This window comes from Oncorhynchus clarkii, chromosome 23, assembly GCF_045791955.1.
Source record: "Oncorhynchus clarkii lewisi isolate Uvic-CL-2024 chromosome 23, UVic_Ocla_1.0, whole genome shotgun sequence".
In the NCBI taxonomy this organism is placed as follows: domain Eukaryota; kingdom Metazoa; phylum Chordata; class Actinopteri; order Salmoniformes; family Salmonidae; genus Oncorhynchus; species Oncorhynchus clarkii.
The window spans coordinates 43,020,762-43,040,570 of record NC_092169.1 but is presented as its reverse complement, the minus strand read 5'-3'; the positions used below and the strand labels follow the sequence as shown (position 1 = coordinate 43,040,570).

The 19,809-nt window shown below is 46.1% G+C and overlaps 1 protein-coding gene across 1 annotated transcript in view; it reads left to right on the top strand.

Moving 5' to 3' along the window:
- Positions 1-3,442: 3,442 nt before the first annotated feature.
- The window catches only part of LOC139381399 (protein TANC2-like), a 197,753-nt gene continuing 181,386 nt past the window's right edge, over positions 3,443-19,809 (top strand). The window contains exon 1 of the mRNA XM_071124899.1: positions 3,443-3,590. Within this exon, the coding sequence (XP_070981000.1) occupies positions 3,470-3,590 (121 nt within the window). The 5' untranslated portion in view covers positions 3,443-3,469. The remainder of the gene's footprint in view (positions 3,591-19,809) is intronic.

Here is a 19,809-nt window from a genome sequence, read left to right as displayed (position 1 = left end):
AATCTTGCAACCTTACAGTTAACTAGTCCAACGCTCTAACCACCTGCCTCTCATTGCACTCCACGAGGAGCCTGCCTGTTATGCAAATGCAGTAAGCGAAGTTAAGTTGCTAGCTAGCATTAAACTTATAAAAAAACGTATACAAATCTTATAAAAAACAATCAATCATAATCACTAATTAACTAGACATGGTTGATGACATTACTAGTTTATCTAGCGTGTCCTGCGTTGTATATAATCGATGCGGTGCGTATTGGCAAAAAATAACTGTCCTTGCTCCAATGTGTACCTAACCATAAACATCAATGCCTTTCTTAAAATCAACACACAGAAGTATATATTTTTAAACCTGCATATTTAGCTAAAAGAAATTCAGGTTAGCAGGCAATATTAACCAGTTGAAATTGTGTGTCTTCTCTTGCGTTCATTGCACACAGAGTCAGTGTAAATGCAACAGTTTGGGCCGCCTAATTTGCCAGACTTTTACGTAATTATGCCATAACATTGAAGGTTGTGCAATGTAACATGAATATTTAGACTTATGGATGCCACCCGTTAGATAAAATACGGAACGGTTCCGTATTTCACTGAAAGAATAAACATCTTGTTTTCGAGATGATAGTTTCCGGATTCGACCATATTAATGACCTAAGGCTCGTATTTCTGTGTGTTATTATGTTATAATTAAGTCTATGATTTGAAAGAGCAGTCGGACTGAGCAATGGTAGGTACCAGCATGCTCGTAAGCATTCATTCAAACAGCACTATCGTCCGTTTTGCCAGCAGCTCTTCGTTGTGCTTCAAGCATTGCGCTGTTTATGACTTCAAGCCTATCAACTCCCGAGATTAGGCTGATGTAACCAATGTGAAATGGCTAGCTAGTTAGCGGGGTGCGTGCTAATAGCATTTCAAACGTCACTCGCTCTGGAGTAGTTATTTCCCTTGCTCTGCTTGGGTAACGCTGCTTCGAGGGTGGCTGTTGTCGATGTGTTCCTGGTTCGAGCCCAGGTAGGAGCGAGGAGAGGGACGGAAGCTATACTGTTACACTGGCAATACTAAAGTGCCTATAAGAACATCCAATAGTCAAAGGTTAATGAAATACAAATGGTATAGAGAGAACTAGTCCTATAATTCCTATAATAACTACAACCTAAAATGTCTTACCTGGGAATATTGAAGACTCATGTTAAAAGGAACCACTAGCTTTCATATGTTCTCATGTTCTGAGCAAGGAACTTAAACGTTAGCTTTCTTACATGGCACATATTGCACTTTTACTTTCTTCTCCAACACTTTGTTTTTGCATTATTTAAACCAAATTGAACATGTTTCATTATTTATTGAGGCTAAATTGATTTTATTGATGTATTGTATTAAGTTAAAGTAAGTGTTCATTCAGTATTGTTGTAATTGTCATTATTACAATTTTTTTATTTTTTTAATCGGCCGATTAATCTGTATCAGCTTTTTTTTGACCTCCAATAATCGGTATCGGTATCGACGTTGAACAATCATAATCGGTAGACCTCTAGTCTAGAGTAGTGATGCTGGACGGCGGGCAGGTGCGGGCAGCGATCGGTTTAAGAGCATGCATTTAGTTTTACTTGCATTTAAGAGCAGTTGGAGGCCACGGAAGTAGAGTTGTATGGCATTGAAGCTCATCCGGAGGTTAGTTAACGAAGTGTCCAAAGAATGGTGTCGTCTGCGTATAGGTCGATCAGAGAATCACCAGCAGCCAGAGCGACATCATTGATGTATACAGACAAGAGAGTCGGACCGAGAATTGAGCCCTGTGGCACCCCCATAGAGACTGCCAGAGGTCCGAACAACAGGCCCTCCGATTTGACACACTGAACTCTATCAGAGAAGTAGTTGGTGAACCAGGCAAGGCAGTCATTTGAGAAACCAAGACTGCCGATAAGAATGTGGTGATTGACAGAGTCGAAAGCCTTGGCCAGGCGATGAATACGGCTGCACAGTAATGTCTCTTATCGGTGGCGGTTATTGTCGAGAGCTGGAACACTGTCATACATGTCGATCCAGTGCTTCCAGTGCTTCCCAAACACGGTCAATGGGTGGCATGTCTGGTGAGTATGTAGGCCATGGAAGAACAGGGACGTTTTCAGCTTCCAGGAATTGTGTACAGATCCTTGCGACATGGGGCCATGGATTATCATGCTGAAACATGTGGTGATGGAGGCAGATGAATGGCACGGCAATGGGCCTCAGGATTTCATCACAGTATATCTGTGCATTCAAATTGCCATCGACTAAAGGCATTTGTGTTCATTGTACGTAGCTTATGCCTGCCCATACCATAACCCCACCACCAACATGGGGCACTCTGTCACAATGTTGACATCAGCAAACTGCTCGCCCACACTTCTCCAGCGTGCCAGTGGCCATCGAAGTTGAGCATTTGCCCACTGAAGTTGGTTACGACGCCAAACTGTAGTCAAGTCAAGACCATGGTGAGCTTCCCTGAGGCGGTTTCCCTGAGGCGGTTTAAAGTTTGTTAAGAAATTATTCGGTTTTGCAAACCCACAGTTTCATCAGCTGTCTGGGTGGCTGGTTTCCGATGATCCCGCAGGTGAAGAACCCGGATGTGGAGGTCCTGGACTGGCGTGTTTACACGTGGTCTGCGGTTGTGGACAATCATGCAGTCAGTAGCTCTGGTGGACAATCAAGCAGTCAGTAGTCCAATTGCACGCTCCTTCAAAACTTGAGACATCTGTTGCATTGTGTTGTGTGACAAAACTGCACATTTTCGAGTGGCCTCTTATTGTCCCCAGCACAAGGTGAACCTGTGTAATGTTCATGCTGTTCAATCAGGTGGAATAATTATCTTGGCAAAGGAGAAATGCTGTCCTAAATAAGCTTTTTGTGCGTACAAAACATTTCTGGGATCTTTTGTTGGTCCCATGAAACATGGGACCAACACTTTGTAAGTTGCATTTGTAACGTTGTTCAGTATATGAGAGATGTCGGCTTTCTGGTATTGTTATTGAGAGAAACAGGGAGGCATCCTGTCATGTCTGCCTTCAGAGCTGTGGTCTCTACTGGGTCAGACCAGGCAGATCCCAGCCAATACCACAGCAACATCACAACATGGGTCACTCCATGGCTCTTGGTTCCGCAGTCATTTTAATTTACACTGAACACTGTAAGAAATCCTACATGTAGTGAAGAAAGTACTTCATATTAATACCCTGTTCACAATGCCACTAGAAGCACATGTATAATGCCTTATACGTTATGCAGAATATAATACAATGCACAACAAAGGCACTAATAACTGTTCTTAAACATCCATGACTATCCATAACTATACTCACATAAGTGTTGTAAATTATGAAATATATGCTTAGAATACATGATTATTATGCTGATGGTTCTGCTTCCTCCTGCAGGTGGCAGTATAGACAGTGACTGTGCCTTTGAGGGTGACTACGCCCTGCCCCCTCTGTCTATGACCGACGGCATGCAGCACATCCGCATCATGGAGGGCGTGTCACGCTCCCTGCCCTCCTCCCCGCTGCTCACACACCAAACCATCAGCGTCTGGCTGCAGCCCGCCAAGAAGCTCACAGGTACATGCAACACAGCAGAACTCCCATAGGCCAAGCTGTGGTGCTATCTGATTAACCAACCACCCAATGTCACTCATTCGTGTTGGAATGTCGTGTGAGGAAATTCAAAACAGCCAGTTACATGATGGTAACTGTGGTGGGATGCTTACGTCAATGATCACTGATGCGGGTCAACAAAATCCATAAATGATCAACCACAGCCCTCCCAGGTCAAGGCCCACTAATAATCACTCCAGCCTTACCTAATAGCTGGGCTGGGCTGGGATGCCAGGTCAAGACACACTAAGAATCACTCCAGCCTTACCTAATAGCTGGGTTGGGCTGGGATGCCAGGTCAAGACCCACTAAGAATCACTCCAGCCTTACCTAATAGCTGGGCTGGGATGCCAGGTCAAGACCTACTAATAATCACTCCAGCCTTACCTAATAGCTGGGCTGGGCTGGGATGCCAGGTCAAGACCCACTAAGAATCACTCCAGCCTTACCTAATAGCTGGGCTGGGCTGGGCTGGGATGCCAGGTCAAGACCCACTAAGAATCACTGCAGCCTTACCTAATAGCTGGGCTGGGCTGGGATGCCAGGTCAAGACCCACTAAGAATCACTCCAGCCTTACCTAATAGCTGGGCTGGGATGCCAGGTCAATACACAGTAAGAATCACTCCAGCCTTACTTAATAGCTGGGTTTGGATGCCAGGTCAAGACCCACTAAGAATTACTCAATCCTTCCCTAATATCTGGACTGGGATGCCAGGAATGGCAGTGCGCGGGCACTACTCTCATCCTCTTAATTTAACCTAGTTGTATTAACCCTCTCCTATACGCTGCTGTGTGTGTTGTACATCATACACAATGATTAATTTCTATATACTGGGCCAGTTAAAAACTGTGTCGTCTTCACTGAGGTTGCTGCTTGCTGCTGCTGGAGGAGAAGACTTTGTGTTGTTGGTGACAGGAGCCAGGATAGGTGGGGTTGGATTGGAGGGAATGGGGCCTGAAAATTAGATTTCATAACAAGCTAATCTTCTGCAGCCAAATCTCTTTCTGTCTTTTCAATTCAAGGGCATTTTGGCATGGGAAACATATGTTTACATTGCCAAAGCAAGTGAAATATGCATCTCTCAATAGCAAGGCTACACTCACTACAGTCAAAGCTTTCCCTAATTTTGGGTCAGTCACACTGGTCGGGGTTTCTGCCACTGTGCACTCTCTGTTTAGAGCCAAATAGCATTTTAGTTTGCTGTAAATTCTTTCCAATGTTTCAAGTAATTATCTTCTTGTTTTCTCATGATTTGGTTGGGTCTATTTGTGTTGCTGTCCTGGGTCTCTCTCTCTCTATCTTTCTATTTCTCTTCCTCGCTCTTTCGTGCAGAACATTCAGCCTAATTTACTGAAAGCACTTTCATCTGCTACTGGGAGCTTCATTGTGTTTGCTGTTATCTTGTTGACGGTTGTCTCATAGAGGAACGCTGTTGTTAGTGTTGTTAAAGAATAGCTTGATTAATGACCCAGACCCGGTTCTCATTCTCCCTTAGTTCTGCATGTCTTTATCTCACAGTTTGGGTGTGAGCTCTGTAATTGTGTATAAATGCACAGTCATTCAATTTATGATTTTTAATTTGCCTTGTTAATGCAATATAGTCATGATTATGTTTGGCCAGTGTAGGCAGCCGTTGTAAATAAGAATTTGTTCTTAACTGGCTTGCCTAGTTAAATAAAGGTTAAAATTAATAAATATAAATATAAAAATTAACATATTGGGCATGATCTCTATCTCAAAATCTACAATGGAATGGTTCAAAAATAAACATGCCCAGGTGTTAGAATGGCCAAGTCAAAGTCCAGACCTGAATCCAATCGAGAATCTGTGGAAAGAACTGAAAACTGCTGTTCACAAATGCTCTCCATCCAACCTCACTGAGCTCGAGCTGTTTTGCAAGGAGGAATGGGAAAAAATTTCAGTCTCTCGATGTGCAAAACTGATAGAGACATACCCCAAGCGACTTACAGCTGTAATCGCAGCAAAAGGTGGCGCTACAAAGTATTAAGGGGGCTGAATAATTTTGCACGCCCAATTTTTCAGTTTTTGATTTGTTAAAAAAGTTTGAAATATCCAATAAATGTCGTTCCACTTCATGATTGTGTCCCACTTGTTGTTGATTCTTCACAAAAAAATACAGTTGTATATCTTTATGTTTGAAGCCTGAAATGTGGCAAAAGGTTGCAAAGTTCAAGGGGGGCGAATACTTTCGCAAGGCACTGTAAATTACTGCAGCATAAATACTGGAGGCTGAAACAGGAGGGGTCAGGAGACACTATGGCCCCATCCGATGATACCCCCAGACAGGACCAAACAGGAAGGATATAACCCACCCACTTTGCCAAAGTACAGCCCCCACACCACTAGAGGGATATCTTCAACCACCAACTTACCATCCTGAGACAAGGCCGAGTATAGCACACAAAGATCTCCGCCATGGCACAACCCAAAGGGGGGCGCCAACCCAGAGAGGAAGATCACATCAGTGACTCAACCCACTCAAGTGACGCACCTCTCGTAGGGACGGCATGAAAGAGCACTAGTAAGCCAGTGACTCAGCCCCTGCAATAGGGTTAGAGGCATAGAATCCCAGTGGAAAGAGGGGAACCGGCCAGGCAGAGACAGCAAGGGCGGTTCGTTGCTCCAGAGCCTTTCCATTCACCTTCACACTCCTGGGCCAGACTACACTCAATCATATGACCCACTGAAGAGATGAGTCTTCAGTAAAGACTTAAAGGTTGAGACCGAGTTTGCGTCTCTCACATGGGTAGGCAGACCATTCCATAAAAATGGAGCTCTATAGGAGAAAGCCCTGCCTCCAGGTGTTTGCTTAGAAATTCTAGGGACAATTATGAGGCCTACGTCTTGTGACCGTAGCATACGTGTAGGTATGTACGGCAGGACCAAATCAGAGAGATAGGTAGGAGCAAGCCCATGTAATGCTTTGTAGGTTAACAGTAAAACCTTGAAATCAGCCCTTGCCTTGACAGGAAGCCAGTGTAGGGAGGTTAGCACTGGAGTAATGTGATCAAATTTTTTGGTTCTAGTCAAGATTCTAGCAGCCATATTTAGCACTAACTGAAGTTTATTTAGTGCTTTATCCGGGTAGCCGGAAAGTAGAGCACTGCAGTAAGTCCAACCTAGAAGTAACAAAAGCATGGATTAAAGTTTCAGATTTGTTCAATGTTACGTAGATGGAAAAAAAACGGTCCTTGAAACAGTCTTGATATGTTCGTCAAAAGAGAGATCAGGTCCAGAGTAACGCAGAGGTCATACAACCATTAAGATTAATTGTCAGATTCAACAGAATATCTCTTTGTTTCTCGGGACCTAGAACAAGCGTCTCTGTTTTGTCCGAGTTTAAAAGTAGAACGTTTGCAGCCATCCACTTCATTATGTCTGAAACTCAGGCTTCTAGCGAGGGCAATTTTGGGGCTTCTCCATGTTTCATTGAAATGTACAGCTATGTGTCATCCGCATAGCAGTGAAAGTTAACATTATGTTTTTGAATGACATCCCCAAGAGGTAAAATATATAGTGAAAACAATAGTGGTCCTAAAACGGAACCTTGAGGAACACCGGAATATACAGTTGATTTGTCAGAGGACAAACCATTCACAGAGACAAACTGATATCTTTCCGACAGATAAGCTCTAAACCAGGCCAGAACTTGTCCGGGTAGACCAATTTGGGTTTCCAATCTCTCCAAAAGAATGTGGTGATCGATGGTATCAAAAGCAGCACTAAGGTCTAGGAGCATGAAGACAGATGCAAAGCCTCGGTGTGATGCCATTAAAAGGTAATTTACCACCTTCACAAGTGCAGTCTCAGTGCTATGATAGGGTCTAAAACCAGACTGAAGCATTTTGTATACATTGTTTGAGAGGAATGGAAGATTCGATATAGGCCCATAGTTTTTTATATTTTCTGTTTGTTTGTCTGTTTGTCTGTTTGGCTTTTTCAAGAAAGGCTTTATTACTGCCACTTTTAGTGAGTTTGGTACACATCTGGTGGATAGAGCGCAGTTTATTATGTTCCACATAGGAGGGCCAAGCACAGGAAGCAGCTCTTTCAGTAGTTTAGTTGGAATAAGGCCCATTATGCAGCTTGAAGGTTTAGAGGCCATGATTAGTTTCATCATTGTGTCAAGAGATATAGTACTAAAACACTTGAGTGTCTCTCTTGATCCTAGGCCCTGGCCATGCACTTAAGTCTGATACTATAGAATGGAAGCTTGCTATGCAATCTAGCCGGCGTTCGACTGAGAGACAGCAGCCCGAATCAGGGCAGTATATGCAGCCTAACAATGGTGTTGTACCGTGGCTGGAGCCCTGGGAGAACCCTGGGTTTTTGCAGTGTGTTGAAAGTGAGTTGTCCGTGGAGCAGCAGCTGGTGGATGAGAGTGAGCAGGCGGCGGGGACTGCGGCGGTGCAGCCAACCATTCAGATCGGTGTTGAACCATGCTCGAAACCGAGGGAGCAAGGCTGCGTCTGGGCGACTTCCACAGAGAGCAAGAGTGATGAAGGAGGCAGGGTGTTGTCCAGAAATGAAGGTTGGAATTTTGACTGAATACGAACACTTTGCTATGGGTAAAAACCCTTCAGTTAAACAAATTAACAATAGCCGCACCAGTCTATCCCGAGTACGGGAATTCCTCCGCCATATGTCACAGGGCAAGGCCGATGAAGGACTGTGTTCTCTGGATATCTACAGACATGTGTCTGAGTGGTATAGCCTATGTGAAGACCGTGGTTTGGCACCATCCACATTAAAAATGTACCTAGTCGATGTTCGAAGTTTCCTAAATTATCTTATTCAGTTTCGGCTGAATAGTCTGTAGGCTAAAGCCAGTTGAAATCGAAAGGTGTTAATCTGCTTGGCAAAGATTGACAGGGATTTGCGGCAGAGCCAGGCAACGCACAGGGCAAAATTTCGCAAACTCTGCAGGGATGAGGTTCTCAGCGCTGCGGAGTCAAGCCGGCTTGTCGAGCTAAGTAATCAAGCTATTCCTTCGGTTCTCAGTAGGCTGGAGGTCCGAGCCACCTTTGCTGACAGACGTAGGTTTGCGGCTCTCATGTCCAGCCGTTTGGCCATATTTAATTGCACTCGATGATCCCCAGTCACCATGTTCAGTGAGAGGGAGTTTTCTGAAGTAACCCCGGAAAATGGGGGTTATCAGATGTGCGTTTCAAGCCACAAAACGAACTATAGCTTCGGTGAGTGCAGAATTGTTCTATCTGAGGAGGAATTCACTTGGCTTAAACGATTCCTCATCTGAGTGAATTCACCTCAGACACAGAACTCTTCTTTTTCACGTCCTGCAGTCAACCGTATGGCAATCTCTGTGAGAGTTCGGCATTGGAAGTAAAGTGACCTTCGGTACAATTCGACAAAGCGTTGCTACATTGAACTTTAATCAAGGCTCAGTTACAGACCGGGGACCATATGTGCCATTCTCTGGAAACGCAGGCACGGTACTACCGGTACCATAATTTGCATCGTAACGCCAGCCGGGCGGGGTCACTAATTGAGGGACAAATCAATCCATGATTCACTGATAAATAAAGAACATTTATTTGAATTTCATCCTTGTCTTTGTGTGTCATTTGGTCACGGTTGAGAATGTATGGGGGCCTGGAGTCTTAATGACCAGGGTGTTATGGGGTACCAGGTGCACCGAGCTGAAGTCACAGGCTGAGATAGAGGGCAGTCAGGGTAGAGAGAGTAAGCCCAGAGGAATGAAGATAACCAGTTCAACCACCAGGTAGGTACACATGCTGGACTTAGTGCAATGAGAGAGAAGTAGGACTCTGTCATTGAATTAAATTGGGTTACCAGGTGACCTTGGTGGGGGGCCCCCCTATGGGGTCTCCCTAACCTGTGTATGGACCCGTTCTATCACCAGGTCCACAGCCAAACATACGCCCCCTAAATGCATTTAAAACCTTTTTGAAAATCTAGTCTTGGTTACCCAAAAATAATACTAGGCCCACAGTCAAACATGTCCCCACTTCTCAGAAATCAGGCTTTTCTTTTCCAAACCTCCATAAATCACTAATTCCGGGCCCATGGTATGGTGGTCCCATAGTGGGCATAGAGGTCTGGATGTCCCCTATATCTATCAAATATTATTTAGAAATTTTGGTTACCCATTCAATCACCGGGCCAACAAAAGTATGTGGACACTGACTGTTTTTTTTAAAACCTCCATAAATCACGAATGCCGGCCCTCATTGATTTGGGCCCGTAGTATGGTGGTCCCATAGTGGGCATTGAGGTCTGGATTTCCCCTAAATGCATTTAAAACCGTTTTGAAAATCGGGGCCTGGTAACCCATTCAATCACCAGGCCCACGGTTGGACTTAGTCTCTGGAGCGAAAATAAAAAGTGGGCACTTTATCGACCAATTTCTGAATTTAAAAGAAAAATATAAAAAATACTTCCCGAGGGGCTTGAGGTCCCAAATTTTGGCTCATATCCTCTCTCGTGATTCCTCCGGTAGGGGGTAAGGTGTACGACCAGAAGAGAAATTAAAACAATAAGTTCAAAAATATAATTTTGAATAAAAATTCAAAGTTATTTATATTTGTTACATATATATATATATTTTAAATATATTTTAATTTAAAAAAGTATATATATATATATATATATATATATATATTATTATATTTTTTTTAATTTTTTTTATAGATATATATATAATTTTGTATTATTTTCTATTTTCTTCTTAATAAATTGATGTATTTTAGTCTAATCTTAAATATTTTTTTATATAGATCTCGTCAATTGCTGCTTTATACCTACTTTCCATTTATTTTATATTGAAGTATTGATAAGACTAGACGACACATACCAAGGGGGCGCCACTAGGTTCCTACCCAGAGCACATAGGGCATACATGAGGTTGTCCATGGTCCGCGGGGAGTAAGCTAAGATGATAGCCTCGGGCGGACATAGTAGGGAGGCGAGGGCTAGCCCGAACCCTCCACGCATGGTGCTAGTCAGGAACCAGGACTTCCCGAAATGGTCTCACATCTTTAAGCGGCTTGAGTATTTAATGTCTCCCCAGCACTCCCGGCGCTTCGGCAACGCCCCTAACCTGAAACCTTTGTCTGCGAACTATGGTCTCTCGCTCTGACGAAGGGCGGGCGGGGGAAAGGAGGGCAACCTCCCCAACTCCGCCTAGCCACGAGCCTCTAGTTGAGGTAGAGCAAACTGTCTCTGGCATGTTAGCGCAGAGAGGTATGGGAGGCAGCCTTCTAGTAAAGGCTCTTTCAACCCCTCCTTGTAGTCCACCTGCTACAGGTGTCGACAACAAAGCAAACAAGAGCTACCTCGGTACCGGTCCGTTGCAAAGAGGGTCCTGCTGATGGTGACGGCTACCGATCGCTAACGAGAGGGGGTAGTCGTTCCAGGAATATGTGAAATATGGGGCTTTTGGCCAAGCATGAAAATGTGGTGGCGGTTGAACCAGAATCGATGACTTGCAGTGGAGCTCTTGGACACGAAGCCTGTCCACCTAGACAGGCGGCCAATCAGTGAACGATGGCCTGAACGCTGCCCCGGCTCCGGCTGGGAGAGGGAGGTCCAAGTTATTGGGAACGGCTGATTCAGTGTTCTGCCGAAATCAGTCCAATCACAGAAGGCTGTGATGAAACAAAAAGCTTGCATTCCCTGCATGCTTGGACAGCTCTGAACTGCGAAGGTTTAAATCGAACGATCGCCCGCTGAGAGTGAACATTAAATTACCACAGAAATAACTGGCTTGTGGCGGCCAAGCGTTCATAGCGACGTCACTTTTTGATCCTTTGATGTCGGCTCTTCCTATCATTGTGAAGCAGAATTCACCAAGTGTTGGATTGTTCACCCACTAATTGGGAGCTGGGTTTAGACCATCGTGAGACAGGTTAGTTTTACCCTACTGATGATATGTTGTAGGAATAGTAATCCTGCTCAGTATGAGAGGAACCACAGGTTCAGACATTTGGTGTATGTGCTTGGCTGAGGAGCCAATGGTGTGAAGCTACTGAACGCCTCTGTCAGAATCCCCACTAAACGTAATGATATCGTAGCACCGTGGAGCTTCGGTTGGCCCGGGATAGCCTGCCTCTTTTGGCAGGTGAGTAGGGCCATTTGTGACAGGGTCGGGGTGTGGCCGAATGAGTTGCCGCCCCTCTCCTGATGCGCACCACATGTTTGTGGAGAACCTGGTTTTAAATCACTCGTAGACGACCTGATTCTGGGTCAGGGTTTCGTGCGTAGCAGAGCAGCTCACTCGCTGCGATCTATTGAAAATCAGCCCTCGATCCAAGCTTTTTTTGGGACGGAAGGTGTCTTCCTCCGCCTTCCCCCTTCTTTACTAACGGGTTACCAGGTGCACAGAGAAGGGCCAGGAGCCAGAGTCCGGGGTTCCCAGAGAGAGAGTGGGAAAGCAGACTAAAGAAGCTGGGGACCCTTCTTGGGTAATCCATGTGTGTGGACTTAGTCTCTGAGCGGAAAGCGGCTGGGTGACCGGGTGCACATAGGTCGTTTCGGTTGACCAGGGGCACGAAGGCCGTTTTGGGTGACCAGGTGCACGCGGTTCGTAACAGCGGGGCTATATACTTTAGTGTCCGAGGAAGGGTGCTTAAGTGTGGGTGCCCTGGGTCGCCTGGTGTGCGAGGTTGTGGAGGTGGGGGGTGTCCTCGGCTGGAAGTCATGCCCAGAGAGAGGGGTGTTGACCCGGGCAGGTATGGAGGCTAAGAGGCCTGGAGGTCCGTAGCTCCAGGGGGTAAGCTCTACTCTCATGCCCGGAGAGATGGGTGTTACCCGGGCAGTGAGTGGAGGCCTGGAGGTCCGTAGTTCCAGGGAGTAAGCTCTATTCTCAGGCCCGCAGAGATGGGTGTTACCCGGGCAGGGATGGAGGCTAAGAGGCCTGGAGGTCCGTAGTTCCACTGTCCTTTTGGCCGACTGGGTGAGGGCTGACCCCTGGAGACATTTTCCATTCACCACCTGTTAACCCGTTCAATCACCAGTAGCACGGCTGGATATAGTCTCTGGAGCGAAAGTTGAACATAGTGCCATTTCTTCAAATTTTTTCATCAAAGCTCTCTCCAGGGCAGCGCTGGGCCTTTAGTCCCATTTTGGCCTGGGCATTTGGGCCTTTTTTCCCATTTTGAACTGGGCATGTGTGCCTTTGGTCCTTTGGGCTAAAATGTTAGCTTGAAGCTGTGCCTTTAAGAGAGAAAAAAACGTGGTTAATCCTAGGTGGCGCACCAGCCCAATTAGCCCCGCCTTGGCCCACACCTGGGGCTCATTAAGCCCTTGATTAAATAAAGGTTAAATAAAAAATAAAATATTGTGTGTAGAATGATTTACGATTGAATCCATTATAGAATAAGGCTGTAACCTAGCGAAATGTGGGAAGAGTAAGAGATGTGTGGCTGAGATATTACTGTACTGTACTGTAGGGCTACCTTGGGCCTAGGAGTGTGGTACATATAGTATTTATATAATATCTCTGTCTGGCTGATGCTGAGACTGGCATTTATACATTTCAATCTCCTCCCCTGCAAATCTCTTTACCTAGCCGGTTCAGCTTCCAGGGCCGGTAGTTCCCCAATTACAATTTGCTTGACCAACAATAACCCTCCCTCCTTCCCACACATGCAAAGTCATTTGTTCCGCCAAAGGGAAATGTGACATTTTCAGCTCCTCATTTTCACAGGTGGAAAAAACAGAGAAAAGTCTATATGAGAAGGTAATTGAAAAGGAGGAATATAATGTCATGAGAACCAGTGGACCTGAACACGCCAATACTGACTGACGAAATCGCTGCATCCAGATTTGCACCTTAATCCCTATTTCGTGCGCTGCCAATAGAGCTCTGCTCAAAAGTAGTGTATAGGGAATAAGGTACCATTTAGGACACACGGTGTTTATCGTTTAGCAGATGTCAGTTAAATAAACCTGTGGTTTTCAGACAATGCCATCCATTGTGTCTGCTTCAGTAAGCTCTAAGGGTTTGTCAATACTGTATGGGTGCGGAAGTCCACTGAACTCTTTTTCACTGTTTTGGAAACACGTGAAACATACTGTATGTCATCGACATGTGATGTGGCATTTGTTAGTCTTTTGAAATACCACAATATCAATGACTGAGAGATGGAAGTCCATTGAGGTGCAGATAGGCTATACATAGTCAAACAGAATCGTATCAGTCATAGACGAGGAACCTTTCATCTGCCTGTAGATGACCAAGATTGCTCAGTAGTTGTAACTGTTTGCTAGTATTCCAGGTTTTGATGGGACCAGCTTAATATAACAGGTTATGAGTTTTACAGATTTTACATGAGTCTGCCTGTCTTGGTCTGCTAGGTCTGATGAGAACAGAAAACTTTGTAATGATGTCTACGCCTCATTAGAAGAGAGAGAGCGCGAGAGAGGTGAAGACAACTAGAATTACAATTTAGACCGTCACGGAGGACCAGATTCAATCAACATATTGGTCTATGTTTCCTGCATATCTTTAGGCCAACAACAGAGCATCCCCATCCCTTTATTTAATCTATCCCATGTAATCCCACCAGCCAGAGAGGAAGAAAGGAAGTTACTGAGACCAAAGAAAGATGAGGAGGAGAAAGCGAGAATATCTACACTATATATACAGCAGTATGTGGACACCCCTTCAAAATTGTGGATTGTATTTCAGTCACACCCATTACTGACCGGTGTATAACATTGAGCACACAGCCATGCAATCTCCATTGACAAACATTGACAGTAGAATGGCCGTACTGAAGAGCTTGGTGACGTTCAACGTGGCACCGTCATATGATGCCACCTTTCCAACAAGTCAGTTAGTCAAATTTCTTCCCCGGTCAACTGTAAGTGCTGTTATAGTGAAGTGAAAATGTCTAGGAGCAACAATGGCTCAGCCGTGAAGTGGTAGGCCACACAATCTCAGAACGGGACCGTCAAGTGCTGAAGCGCGTAAAAATCCTCTGTCCTCACCCACTACCGAGTTCCTAATTGCCGCTGGAAGCAACGTTAGTACAATAACTGTTTGTTGGGAGCTTCCTGAAATGGGTTTCCATGGCCAAGCAGCCGCACATAAGCCTAAGATCACCATGCGCAATGCCAAGCGTCAGCTGGAGTGGTATAAAGCTCGCCAACATTGAACTGTGGAAACGTGTTCTCTAGAGTGAGAAATCACGGTTCACCAGACGGCCGAATCTGGGTTTGGCGGGTGGCAGGAGACCGCTACCTACCCTAATGTATAGTGCCAACTGTAAAGTTTGGTGGAGGAGGAATAATGTTCTGGGGCTGTTATTCATGGTTCGGTCTCAGCCCTTTAGTTCCAGTGAAGGGAAATCTTAACGCTGCAGCATACAATGACATTCTAGACAATTCTGTGCTTCCAACTTTGTGGTAACACTTTGGGGGAGGCCCTTTCCTGTTCCAGCATGACAATGCCCATGTGCACAAAGCGAGGTCCATACAGAAATGGTTTGTCGAGATTGTGTGGAAAAACTTGACTGGCCTGCACAGAGCCCTGACCTCGACCCCATCGAACACCTTTGACTGCGAGCAAAGCCTAATTTCAGTGCACGACCTCACTAATCCTCTTGTGGCTGAATGGAAGCAAGTTCCCGCAGCAATGTTCCAACATCTAATTGAAAGCCTTCCCAGAAGAGTGGAGGCTGTTCTAGCTCATGATTTTGGATTGAGATATTTGATAAGCAGGTGTCCACATACTTTTGATCATGTAGTGTATAAAAATGGCTGCGTGTGGGGTAAAAAGGGTCAAATGCGGGCGCATGGAGGCTTGGGCCCAAGAGGTGATTGAGTAACATATTCATAAAGAGACCCTGTCTCCCCCCAGATGATTCTGCCTTAGTTTTTACCCAGATATGTCCTCAAAGCTTCTCACCACTGTGAACTGTGAAACAGTGCCACTTAAATACGACCCTCCCTCCCTTCCTCCTCTTTTATTCCATGTTTTTCTCTCTTTCCATACTCCCTCCTTCCCTCCCTCTTACATACCCTCCTCCTCCCTCTCTGTCCTCCCCGGTGGTTGCCATAACAACAGCAGCACTGCGCCATTCATCTGCTGGTGTACAGAGGAGTCCTGGGCTCCCTGCTCCTGTGGAACTAGCAGTGCCTCTCACATCTATACATAACACTGCTCGCTAAGCGCCGGTCACGGACACGAATGAGCTCGCAATCCATCTATTGGCCCGTATTTTCCTCTGCTGCTTAGGAAAGGTCTTCTTTTTTTGGAAGGAGAAAGCTGGCCGACTGTCCAAGGATGAGTGAAGATTTTAGAGAGAATGTAATCTCGGTGTACCTCTCTCTCTCTCCCTAGTGACACAGTGACTGCTGCCTGGGTGCCTTCTTCATCCTCCTCTTCCTCTCGCTTTTCTTGTCACCCTGCCATATCTGCTTCCTGCAACCCATATCATTTTCCGTGGCTGAATCGAGCTGACTGAACGGCGTCAGCAACACTGAGACCTGTAGAGGATTACTTTGAAAGAAGAGAGGAGAGGAGGAGAGTCGTTATTATTTTTCCTCCTCTGCTTGATTTGCTGTGCCGCTTGCTGTGTGGGTACCAACCAAGGGGTCATCATCAGGGAGTAAGGTCTGTTTGTGTCACTGGATGGAGAAGGAGGGGAACTGGTGCCATAATTCCAGCCTTCCACAATCATGCAGGATCTGACTTGAGAATGGTGAGCCACCTCCAAATAGGGATAGGCACGGTTATTAAAATATCTGAACGGATGTTAGTATCTGATCACTTGTGTGAGTGTTCATTTTTGTAGAGATTTAGTTTTAGGCCTTTAATTTATCCATGTGAAATTGTTACATACACAAGGATATACCATACCACCTCTGCTGTAATTTACCTGGTGTGTTCCAGGCCTGGCCCAGGTTAACAGCCTCTCTGGGGGGTCAGTGTGGAGGAGTGGAGTGGATGTATTCGTCATAGGCTTGAATGCTATTGTTGGTACAGCAAGCTGGGTTTATAAGGAGAGAGAAGAGGTAGGCTAAAGTCTGCTGTAATCAGAATTTAGGCTCAGTAACTGTAGTAACTGGCTACAGCGTGGGGAGTAGTAACTGGCTACTGATGGGTGACTGTAACACTAACTGACTACTGATGGATGACTGTAGCACTAACTGGCTACTGGTGGGTGACTATACCAGTAACTGGCTACTGGTGGGTGACTGTAGCAGTAATTGGCTACTGGTGGGTGACTATAGCAGTAATTGGCTAATGATGGGTGACTAGCAGTAACTGGCTCCTGATGGGTGACTGTAGCAGTAACTGGCTACCTGGTGGGTGACTGTAGTAGTAACTGGCTACTGGTGGGTGACTGTAGTAGTAACTGGCTAGTGGTGGGTGACTATAGCACTAACTGACAACTGGTGGGTGACTGTAGCAGTAACTGGCTACTGGTGGGTGACTGTAGTAGTAACTGGCTAGTGGTGGGTGACTATAGCACTAACTGACTACTGGTGGGTGACTGTAGCAGTAACTGGCTACCTGGTGGGTGACTGTAGCAGTAACTGGCTACCTGGTGGGTGACTGTAGTAGTAACTGGCTACTGGTGGGTGACTGTAGTAGTAACTGGCTAGTGGTGGGTGACTATAAAAGTAACTGGCTAGTGGTGGGTGACTGAAGCAGTAACTGGCTACTGGTGGGTGACTGTAACAGTAACTGGCTACTTGTGGGTGACTGTAGCAGTAACTGACTACTGATGGGTGGCTGTAGTAGTAACTGGCTACTGGTGGGTGACTGTAGTAGTAACTGGCTACTGGTGGGTGGCTGTAGTAGTAACTGGCTACTGGTGGGTGACTGTAGTAGTAACTGGCTACTGGTGGGTGACTCTAGCAGTAACTGGCTACTGGTGGGTGACTGTAGCAGTAACTGGCTACTTGTTGGTGACTTTAGCACTAACTGGCTGCTGGTGGGTGACTGTAGCAGTAACTGGCTACTTGTTGGTGGCTGTAGCAGTAACTGGCTACTGGTGGGTGACTCTAGTAGTAACTGGCTACTGGTTGGTGACTGTAGCACTAACTGACTATTGGTGGGTGGCTGTAGCAGTGTCTGGCTACTGGTGGTTGACTGTGGTAGTAACTGGCTAGTGGTGGGTGGCTGTAGTATTAACTGGCTACTGGTGGGTGACGGGAGTATTAACTGGCTACTAGTGGGTGACTGTACCAGTAACTGGCTACTTGTGGGTGACTAGCAGTAACTGGCTACTGGTTGGTGACTTTAGCACTAACTGACTACTGGTGGGTGGTTGTAGTAGTAACTGGCTACTGGTGGGTGACTGTAGTAGTAACTGACTAGTGGTGGGTGACTGTAGCAGTAACTGGCTACTGGTGGGTGACTGTAGCAGTAACTGGCTACTTGTTGTTGACTATAGCACTAACTGACTACTGGCGGGTGGCTGTAGTAGTAACTGGCTACTGGTGGGTGGCTATAGTAGTAACTGGCTACTGGTGGGTGACTGTAGCAGTAACTGGCTACTGGTGGGTGGCTGTAGCAGTAACTGGCTACTGGTGGGTGGCTGTAGGAGTAACTGGCTACTGGTGGGTGAATGTAGTAGTAACTGGCTACTGGTGGGTGATTTTAGTAGTAACTGGCTACTGGTGGGTGACTGTAGCAGTAACTGGCTACTGGTGGGTGACTGTAGCAGTAACTGGCTACTGGTGGGTGACTGTAGCAGTAACTGACTACTGGTGGGTGACTGTAGTAGTAACTGGCTGCTGGTGGGTGACTGTAGCAGTAACTGGCTACTTGTTGGTGACTTTAGCACTAACTGGCTGCTGGTGGGTGACTGTAGCAGTAACTGGCTACTTGTTGGAGGCTGTAGCAGTAACTGGCTACTGGTGGGTGACTCTAGTAGTAACTGGCTACTGGTTGGTGACTGTAGCACTAACTGACTATTGGTGGGTGGCTGTAGCAGTGTCTGGCTACTCGTGGTTGACTGTAGTAGTAACTGGCTACTGGTGGGTGGCTGTAGTAGTAACTGGCTACTGGTGGGTGACTGTAGTATTAACTGGCTACTGGTGGGTGACGGGAGTAGTAACTTGCTACTAGTGGGTGACTGTAGCAGTAACTGGCTACTTGTGGGTGACTGTAGCAGTAACTGGCTACTGGTTGGTGACTTTAGAACTAACTGACTACTGGTGGGTGGTTGTAGTAGTAACTGGCTACTGGTGGGTGACTGTAGCAGTAACTGGCTACTGGTCGGTGACTTTAGCACTAACTGACTACTCTTAGGTTGTTGTAGCAGTCACTTGCTACTGGTGGGTGACTGTAGCAGTAACTGGCTACTGGTGGGTGACTGTAGCACTAACTGACTACTGGTGGGTGACTATAGCACTAACTGACTACTGGTGGGTGACTGTAGTAGTAACTGGCTACTGGTGGGTGGCTGTAGCAGTAACTGGCTACTGGTGGGTGACTGTAGTAGTAACTGGCTACTGGTGGGTGACTGTAGCAGTAACTGGCTACTTGGTTGGTGACTGTAGTAGCAACTGGCTACTGGTGGGTGACTGTAGCAGTAACTGGCTACTGGTGGGTGACTGTAGCAGTAACTGGCTACTGGTGGGTGGCTTCTTGTCCTCCCTTACCTCTAACTGTGTGTGTGCATCCTTTTGTTATGTCCATATATATGTGTTTAAATTACTGTGTGAACAGGTGGAAATGGTATGTTATGTATCAGAATTTGAGAGACGTCATGTCTTCCTTTCCGCTACCGTCTCCATAGCTCCATCAGAGCCGCCTGCATTCCTCTCTCTCTCTCTCTCTCTCTCTCTCTCTCTCTCTCTCTCTCTCTCTCTCTCTCTCGGGGGTTAGCTTGCTAGCTGGTGTGAACAGCTGAACAGAACAGAATGTCCCAATAAGAAAGATGTCTGCTGCATAGTCCTTCATCAGTAGCTGCTGCTGCTGGTGGTGTCAGGTGAAAGAAGGTGTTCGATGAGGAGAAGGACACACACACACACACACACACACACACACACACACACACCATCGACAGACAGATTCCACAGGAGTTCGCTGCTATCGTCACCTACTGCAGAGAGCTGTGATGAGGCTCCTTGTTGTCTGTCAGTCTCAGTCAGGATTTTAGCATTAAACAACCACACTCGGTCTCTCGTGACAGACTTCCTGTTTTAGACACAAACGA